The following is a 9,548-nucleotide window of genomic DNA, read 5'->3' on the forward strand; positions in this document are numbered from 1 at the left end:
TGAGTGGGCTTACTTTAATGTCCCTCTCCTGCCTTGTGATCTTGTAAATGAGTGCTAACGGGGACAGATTATTAATATCATGACCCACCTCTCTTTGGAAAATATCTTAGGTCTTAATTTATATTTCCATGTTAGAACACATGTCTTCAAGAAGCATCCTGCCAAGAGTACTTACCAATATGGACTCCTGAGCTGTCTTTGGTTACTCAGTCTCTGGATCACCCAGGAGCAGGCATGCCCTCCACACTGTGAAGGTCGCCTGAAAGTTCTGTGTCCTTTAAAACCAGTCGCTCTGGAGACCATAGAAATCAACTTTGTGGGTTGGGACAGAACCAATTTTTGCTGTTGTATAGACAAAACAGTATTAATGGAATGTTTTTCACCTTCCCACTGGTTGTTTTGATATCATTTGTTTCAAATGTATATTTAGAATGGAATCACTTACAAAGCTCATCTTTCTAAGCTCCTGTTCCCTACGAAGGGAAATGTCACAAGAATGTATAAAAATAAAAATCTAAGAAAAAAAAAAAAAAAAACCTCCACATTGTTCCTAAAGAGAATGAATGTTTTCCAGTAGGTGTTTTTGTGGTTTCTATTTAAGCTCTAATTAAAGCATCTATGTGTTTTACATGCATGATTTTTTTTTTTTTTTAATGGTGGCACGGAATCACTGGGGAGAATATGTATGGAAAGTTCTGGCTCTTTACCCAAATCAGAACTTGATACTGTTAACACAAAACTACAAAGCGTAGCAGACAGAGCAAAAACCAGCTGGCTCATATTCAAATATAGACTGGACAGTTTGTGGTAAGAATGTGGTCATCACAGCCTGGAAGGCTAGTGTCAGTAGGGTGACCAGCCATCCTGTTTTGCCTGGGATGGAGGGGTCCCCCGGGACACGGTTTCAGTGCTAAAACCAGGACCGTCCTCGGCACACCAAAATGGTTACTTTGAGTGCAAATCGGAGTGGTTAGTTAATCCTGGCTGTTTCTTAGGTGCTTGAAAAACTTGCAGTAGAATGAGACAAAGGAATAGTTATTAGGTACCCTTACCTGTCTAACTTTTTACCACCCCCTCCCCATGAATATCTATAGTCTTCCTCTCGTGTTGAAGTTCACACATTTAATAGATGGGAGACATTTGGGTGGGACATTCCTATATTCATTCTTTCCTTGGGGTGGGGTTTAAATTTTTTAAAATATATTTTAGTTTCTGTGATTGCAAGATACTATTCTCCAAGAAAGAGAGGAAGAAGTAACCTCAGAATTCACTTTTTTCCCCCAAAGCCTAGCATGGCTGTCTGCTCAGGCTGCTATGACAGCGTACTGCAGCCTGGGAGGCTTTAACCACGGACATTTCTCTCTCCCAGTTCTGGAGGCTGGAAGTGAAGGATCAAGATGCTGGTAGATTCGACGCCCGGTTGCGGCTCTCTGCCTGGTTTGCAGACTGTCTTCTTGCTGCGACCTAACGTGGTGGAGAGAGCGATCTTCTGTCTCGTGTCTCTTCTAATCAGGGCACTAATCCCATTCACGGGGCTCTCGTCTCCCAGAGGCCCCACCTCCTAATACATTCACACTGGGGATTAGGGCTTCGTGAATTTTGGAGGTACACACACATTCAGTCCCTGGCAGACTCCAACGTGGTAAATATTTAAAATACTTTTTCTATCCATGTCGGAACCTGTGTCTTCCGACTAGATGGGATACCCGGTGAGTAGTGACTGTGTCTCATGCCTCCAGCTTGCACATGGCCTTCATCCCACCTGGGATGAGTGGGTACGAGTGGGGGTGGCCTGTGTGGTCAGCTGCCATAGCTTCCAAGGGGGACAAGGGACCTTGCCTCTCTCTCTCCACCCTGCACAAATGGAACCAGAGCACCTACTGGGCACTGGAGTAGAAGGGGCCCGTGCTGCGTCCTGCTGGCATCTTAGCACCAGCCTACAGCCTTGCTGGGCCTCAGTTCGTGGGATGAGGGTGGGAAGGAGAAGGAACAATGCTGCCCACAGCCCATCCCGCCCACTGTGTACTCTCCCTCCTTCCAGCACCCAGTCTCCTGTGGACACCATGGAGAAAGGTGCTCAAAACTTCCCACTCTGCTCTTCCCTTCTCAAGGGGCAATGGCCTCCCCCGCAGGAGACTGAAGACCACTGTGGACGTGAGTGCTCGTCCACTCCACCCTCCCTACCTCACATGCTGAACCCGGGGAAATAGCTGGGAGAGCAGGGGGCCAAGGGCTGTGCCGCCTCCAAAAAGAACCTCCAGAGGGCAGCCATGTTTCTCCTGCCTGGAGTAGAGGCCCCAGGAGTCAGCCGCCCTCTCCTGCAGCTCTTCCCCGCTGGCCTCACCCCTACTCCTCTGTCTTCATTCCCTTACACCCGCCTCCCCTGACCTCCAGCCCGTTTACTCCCATTACTCCCTGCCCTGCTGTACTGGGCTCTTTCCCTCTGTTACCAACTCGTTCTACCACTTTATGTTTAGTAATTAGCATCCATGTTGGCTGGCAAGGTCTGAGAGGATGGGGACAGTGTGTCCTGTTTACTGTCTGGTCCCCAGTTCGTAGCACTGGCCTGGTGCACGCAGGGTGCTCAGCCACGTTCAGTGGCTGTAGGAGTAAAGAGAAGCTTCCTCGAATCCCTCTCTAGGCTCCAGGAACTCTGAGGCAGCCTGCATTTGAAAAACATACCAACCCCAGCACCTCCAAGATTCTTCTTAGCGTTTTATGCTGCATCCCTATTATCTTCCTACAAGAAAGAATGGGCTTTGGCCAGCATTTGCTCTCAGACTCCAGATCTATGTGAGGGGCATTCATAGGTACGGCCAGATGTTGGGTCCACTTCCATACACAGGAAGTTTGAAACTTTTGAAGAGAAGCCTTTCAGCCACAGTCGTGCTGCTGGGTAGAAAGTTTTGTTGCAAGGGAAACCACTTGGACGGTGAAAAAGAAATCTGCTTTACAGAAGCACCAGATCACCCTGGAGGGCATCCGCTGTCAAAACGCGACATCTCTGTTGCATGCTGGAGCAAACAGCCCGGAAAAATCTGTCGAATCCCATCTTCTAGTCGGAGAGGTTTATACTGCACCCCAAATGTCAGCACCCGGGCCCGACCCAAGCTTTCTTTGGGGGAGGGGTGGGGCTCTCAGTCCGCTGCGCTGGGCTGCACCTTCCCCGGCACGCCGGTGAAGAAGGCCGGTTTGGCTTTCGGGGCCTGCCGGGTCTTCGCGGCCACCTCGGGGGCCCTGCAAACAAGCAGAAAGTGGGGTGAGCGTGCTGCCCCCGGACCACTGTTGCTCTGAAGAGAAGCCCAGGGGCTGCTGAGCTAACAGCTGGCGAAGGAGTCTGGGGAGGGAAGGCCAAGGAGAAGAGAATCCTGGCACAGCAACCTAAATCCCAAGGTTTTTTTCTCCCGTGTTCTAATTCCTTGCGACCATTTTCTCCCTGAGCTGAGAGGGTCAACCCTTCGCTGGCTCAGCGAGCAGATCACAAGCACAAAGGTTGGGCTGGAGGCCCTGGCGGGCTCAGCGTTCAACGTTGCCTCCGGCTCGGGCCGGCGGCTCTGAGAGAGCGCCCCCTGCCGGCTGTCTCCTCGCCTTCGGTGCTTCCATGATCCTTCCTTGGCGGTCAGCCCACAGGCTCTGGGCCACACTGGCTCTGTGAGGGGCGGCTTCTCCATAGCAGGGAGTGGAAAGACCTGGGGCCAGCCTTCAAGGTGAAGTCAGAGGGCTCTCAGGCCGCCGTCCTGACAGGCACGCTGAAAGCAAAGGGAAGCCAAAGGCAGGCCTCCAGCAGGCCACGCCAGGGCACTGTGCCCTCGCCTGCCAGCAGGGGAGGTGACCCGCAGGCCCTGGTCTGCAGGAGGGAGAGTCCCAGTGTGTTTCTGCCATTATTCAAGAGCCAATCTTTTCTTAGTATCTGGGCAAGGGGGATATTTGACAGCTGGGCTTTCAAAGGAATCACTGGTGTTGCATAGTTTATGAGTTATGGGAAGTCAGTTAGTAAAACTTTCCATGGAAAGTTCCACAGAACCTTACAGAACCAGCTTCCTCTGAGATCTGAATGGCAAAGGAAACAGTGCAAGGGGAAGCCAACTCACTTGGACAGGACGTCCACTGTCTGCTGGGTGGCCAGAGTCCTTTTGTCCTGTGCTCCATATAAGAGGGTCTGAATCTGAAGACACTGCAGAACACCAAGTAGTAATCATGAGGTTATAAAAATGTCACTGAGAGCATTTTGCAGGAAAATGAAGTCTCCCTTGAATGAAATAAAGCATACTTCATCCACAGGCCCATGCTTGACAGAACTGGTGCATTCTCAGGGTTTCTCAGGGACAGATTGGCCTTCAATTTGGATGCTCTGAGGGATCCAGGAAACAAATGCAAAGTTTTAACACTATTTTACACAACTCCCTATGATGAGCTATATGCAAACTAGAAGCATAGGGGCACCTGGGTGGCTCAGTCGGTGGAGCATCCAACTCTTGATCCCAGCTCAGGTCATGATCTCCCGGTTCATGAGCTCGAGCCCCACATCGGGCTCTTCGCTGACCGCTTGGAGGCTGCCTGGGATTCTCACTCATGAGTTCGAGCCATGTGTCAGGCTCTGTGCTGACAGCTCAGAGCCTGGAGCCTGTTTCGGATTCTGTCTCTGTCTCTCTCTGCCCCTACCTCCCCCCCACCCTGCTCACACTCTCTCTCTCTTAAATATCGGTAAACATTTAAAAAATTAAAAAAAAAAAATCCCTGACTCTCCCCTTTTGGGTAGGCAGGTTTAAAAATTTCTTAAAAAGTAGCATTTTTAGAAAATAAAGGCAAGAACATTGGTATTGACCAGGGATGGTCTCTAGTTTCGGTTTTTAAATGAGCCTTGCTCAGAAAGGTTTTTAAATTTTTTTGTTTGCTTTTTGTTTTACTTTGTTTTTTGGTAAAAACATGCTCTATCTTATATGGGCTTTCTATATTCATTACTACACAGTAACTTCTTAGGAATTAATTTACTTAGGACTTCAATATTGAACTTATGTATTATCCAGGGCTAGCTTTGGCTTGATTTCTCCCTTCTGCTTACTGAGCTACCATTTGGTTACTTGTACCAGACCAGGGTAAACTCAAGGAAAGAATAAAGATGCAAGTTGTGCCCCCAAATGGCCGAAATGATTCTTAAAATAGAATGAGGTGGAGGCACTTGCTTTACTGTATATCAGTACCTTTTATAAAACTGTAGTAATTAGGACAGTGGGGTTTTCATCCAGGGATAAAGAAAGAGGTCATGGCAGAGAACATGGCAGAGAGTCCACTACTTGATAGATGACAGAAGTGGCCCTGAAGGGTCTAGGGGAAAGAGCTGAACTAGTCGGTAAATGGAACTGGGGTCCTGGGCTTTCCAAATGGGAGAAAATGGGTCCCTATCCCATACCAAACACAAAAATCAATCCTAGACAGACGGAGGAACTAAATGTGAAACGAAAACTTGGAACTTTTAGATGAAAATAGCAGAGGTTTATCTTTATCAGCTTGCAATAGGGAAGTATTTCTTAGACAAGATCCAGGCAAATCAAAAGTAAAAGACTGATAAGATTTAACTGTATTAAAATTCAAAACATCTATGCACCAAAATTCACCTTAAATAAAGTACAAGGAGGGAAAGTATAAAGTACAATAAGGGAAAATATTTGCACAATACCGAGAGGGGATTAGGACTAAGGACGCATAAAGAACAAACTACCAATAGAAAATAATCAAAAGATATTATTCAAAGAAGTTGAAAACTAAGAGGCTGATAAACACACCTAAGTTCACTAGTAATCAGAAATGCAAACTAAAACTTCAAGGGCGTTGTTCCTTTGCTCTTAAATTGCAAAAATTATAGTCTGATAATGATAATACCAAGCTTTATCACAGGTGTTAAGCAAAAAGTACTCTTTTATATTTTGATAGTGGATGTTGAAATTGGTACCACTTTTAGAACAATCTGGCAATATTTAGTAATGGATAGGTACATGTACAATACACAAATTTTTGATGTGCATATAGCCACATAGATGAATCTCATGATTATAGAGAGGAAAAAACAAATTGCAGTTGAATGCAGTATATATATTATTATATATTACATATTATTAAAATACATATTACATTTAATTTATATGAAGCTTAAGAAGCATGTATAACAAGATTGCAAAATAACTTTAGTAAATTAATTTAGTAAATAGTAAAATAGTAAAGACATAGTAAAATAATTACGACAACGTGGGAATGATACCAAATTCAGGATAGCAGTTATCCGGAGGTGGGGTGGGGAAGGCTAGTAGTGGGGACTTCAACTGTACAGACCCACACATGTTTTATTGCTTATATTGAACAGTGAACTCAAAGGTGTTGGTTACATTCTTCATGCTTTTCTGCATATCTGAAATACTTTACATTTTTATAATAATTGAATTGGTTGTTCTACACGGTAACAGCTTGAGTCAAAAAAAGTCTGAGGCTTTGGGGACTTTGTACTGAAGACTGTTTATTCGTTCTGATCTGCCAACCATTTTTAGGTCTTCAGGAAAATTAAAATGCAGGCAGCCAACATGCTTTGTCTTTAAAAGATGTGGAAAATATCAAAACCGACTGAATGTTTGGTTCAATCTGAGGAATTGAAAATGTGGCTCTGGAATCTGAGAGTGTGGTTGTCTTCTGGAGGAAAGAGGTATTATTAGACGAAGATAGGACGGGGTTTTGGGGTTTTTTTTGTTGTTTTTTGTTTTTGTTTTGAAACAACAGACCTTCACTCTTTGTTGAATTATGTAACACCAAGGAAGTAGCAAACTTGTTCTGTCATTCCATTTAGCATATAATCCAAATGCTCCAAAATCCCACCCCCTCCACCCAAATAAGCCACAGGCTTTCGGAATCCGCACTGGGGGACCTGGCCTGGCCTGCTGCTCTTTCCATGGGTTTGGGCCAGCTCTGCTTTAATCCACGGATAAACTGCTGTGAACTTGGGAAACTTAAGGAACTCTGAGAAAGTTCTGTGTTGCTTTTGGGGACAGGTTTCCAACATCCAGGACACTTGATGTAAACTCTTCCCGCCCTCCTCTCCCACGTGGCTCCCAGCTGCTGGAAGCCTGGGGGCGTCTCCAGGCAGGGTCCAGCAAGGGAGGTGCTCAGGCAGGGACAGAAAACAGGAAGCAAGCAGGCTTTCCCCTCATTCATGCTTGGCAGTGAGAGGCCGCTGTCCAGGGCTAACGTTCTTGCCAGGACAGACTCCATTTTCCCCTACATGGCCAGAAATACCTTAACTCCGTGTGAAAGATCAGGTCTCATTTTAAACTCATCTGCCTTCTCTGTTTACATATCTACGAGTACCTCCCTTGCAGCTCATTTTGAGATGAGCTGATGTCTCGGTGTTAGTTCATTCACTGAGACATTAGCATTTTACTGACATTATAATCATTATTTGAGATGGTCTGAGGTCTCGGTTTACCCTGCCTTAACAGAGGGTCTCCGAAATCCAGAACTCAGGAGGGATATCCATCCTACCCTTTGGGTTACTGAAGCTTCTCTCTGGCCCCTCATTCTCTAGGGAAAAACATACTATTCGCTAACTTTTTCAGATTTCTAGGTACAAGGACAGGGCAATTGACGGTGCTTATACCAATTCTCACTGGTTCTACTAACCACCCCCATTCCAGACCTTGTGTGCTGGTCATTGTCCCTGGGGAAAATGTGTGTAGGGAGACTGGAGGTAGGAGAGAAGGTCATAATCAATAATCAAGCCCAGAGAGAGGTCAGCCCATCCCCATCCCTACTCCCTAGACCCTGGCAGTCAAGATTCTTCTCTTCCTGGCATTAATAGATTTTGTTTTTTTTTAAGGCTACTTATCCTCCTTAAGGAGATTTGCCCCCAGTTCTAGCTGAAGCGAGAAGAGATGTAAAGGGATGCCAACTAGGAGAGGGAAATGGGTCCTCAGCCCCTACCTAATCTCCTTTAGATGACAGTGCCCAGGGACACCATACCAGGCACCACATCAGGAAAGAATGGTTCACCTACTAGCTGGAATAGTTTTCAAGAGCTACCTTTTAAAAATAGTGAGGGGCGCCCGGGTGCCTCAGTCAGTTAAGCGTTCGACTTCAGCTCAGGTCATGATCTCACAGTTTGTGGGTTCGAGCCTGGCGTCAGCTCTGTGCTGACAGCTCAGAGCCAGGAGCCTGATTCAGAAAATTTTAAATAGTGAAATAACCCCCTTACTGACCTTACTAGGAAATGTTTTACATAGCTGTGTATTTACCTAAGAAACATAAATTGAATTTTTCAGTGCTCTACTGCTCTTAGCTAAATTTGCTTAAGCATTTTTGTGTGAAACAGGTTATTTCGATTCTTTTGTTAAAAATATGGACACTGTCAGAGACAAAGTCAATAAATGTTATTTGAACCTACTGGGAGCCCGGCATTTTAAACAACTCTCTGAACTAAGTGAAGAATCCCAAATCCCGGTGGTGGAATATTCTATAGCATAAATAAAAGGTATTTTGTGCTCTCCAGATTCTTCTTCCAAGGCCAGTGCACTCGTATTTGAAACCAGCCTGTACAGGGTGCTTCTTATTTTTCTCTAAGTGAACAAAAACCCTGGAATTTCCAGGATCCAGATGAATTTTGGGGAACTGTTATATTGCTGTTACGCTCTTTGATTTTATCTGCAGGGGTTGGGAGAAGTCATTTGTGTTTCTATTATTCCTTAAATACCAAACAAGAAGCTTTCCACCCCCTGCAGAAAGACAAGAGGTAGCACCCGCTTCCACACTGGCCTGCAAGCTGTCCCCAGAGGGGCCACATTTGTGTTGCTCGCCTTCGTGCCCCAGGTTCCAGAACATTCCTTGGCACGTGAGTAGGGGCGATATTTGCTAGATGAATGAACGATCAAACAAGAGGACAAACAGTTCAACTGAGGACGTTCTTATACGGAGCCTGAAGACACGGTTGGACCACAGGGCTCCAGGGATCTGTCAGCAACTGACACCTCTGGTAAGGACGCTTCGTGGTGGGTGCCATGTCACGAAGCCTCGCCCTCAAAATCCAGGCAGGTTCGGTAGCCGCAAGAGTGCTGCTCGCTGTGCACTGCTTCCCTTAGCAGTCATTCCTAAAGCCAGGGCAAGTTACGACACAACTGTAAGCACCTGATGTGAAACTGAAAACTTATTTTTGACATGACTGAGTTTTGCAAGCTAGGTTTCTGAGGGGCCTGGGAGGCAAGGCAGCTGGGACAGGAGCCACCAGTTGGTGTCTTCCTAGCTCTGGCCTACCCATGTGCCCAAGAACTCACACCCTTCCCAGTGTGGCTGCAGGGGTGGCCCGGGGACAGCTGCGGGGTAGAGGTTCACTGACTCCGTGTACTCTGGCTTTAGAAAACCACGACAGGGGTACCTGGGTGGCTCGGTCAGCTAAGTTTCTGACTCTGCATTTTAGCTCAGGTCATGATCTCACAGTTTGTGAGTTTGAGCCTCGTGTCAGGCTCTGTGCTATTAGCTTGGGATTCTCTCTCTCTCCCCACCCCTCTCAAAAAATA

The 9,548-nt window shown here is 46.4% G+C and overlaps 1 protein-coding gene across 7 annotated transcripts in view; it reads right to left on the reverse strand.

Annotated features, from left to right (window-relative positions):
- Positions 1–2,695: 2,695 nt before the first annotated feature.
- Positions 2,696–9,548, reverse strand: part of TTC23 (tetratricopeptide repeat domain 23) — a 106,220-nt gene continuing 99,367 nt past the window's right edge. For 6 of the 7 annotated variants that reach the window (XM_040493776.1, XM_040493779.1, XM_040493778.1 and 3 more), the window contains 2 exons: positions 4,092–4,174; positions 2,696–3,237 (listed from right to left, as the gene is read on the reverse strand). In XM_040493776.1, coding sequence (XP_040349710.1) covers positions 3,138–3,237; positions 4,092–4,174 — 183 coding nt within the window. In that variant the 3' untranslated portion in view covers positions 2,696–3,137. Of the gene's footprint in view, positions 3,238–4,091; positions 4,175–8,187; positions 9,123–9,548 lie in introns of those variants that run through there. The other variant, XM_040493781.1, reaches the window with a different exon arrangement.

The sequence above is a fragment of the Herpailurus yagouaroundi genome, unplaced genomic scaffold (genome assembly GCF_014898765.1).
Source record: "Herpailurus yagouaroundi ecotype Mexico unplaced genomic scaffold, PumYag 185, whole genome shotgun sequence".
Lineage (NCBI taxonomy): Eukaryota > Metazoa > Chordata > Mammalia > Carnivora > Felidae > Herpailurus > Herpailurus yagouaroundi.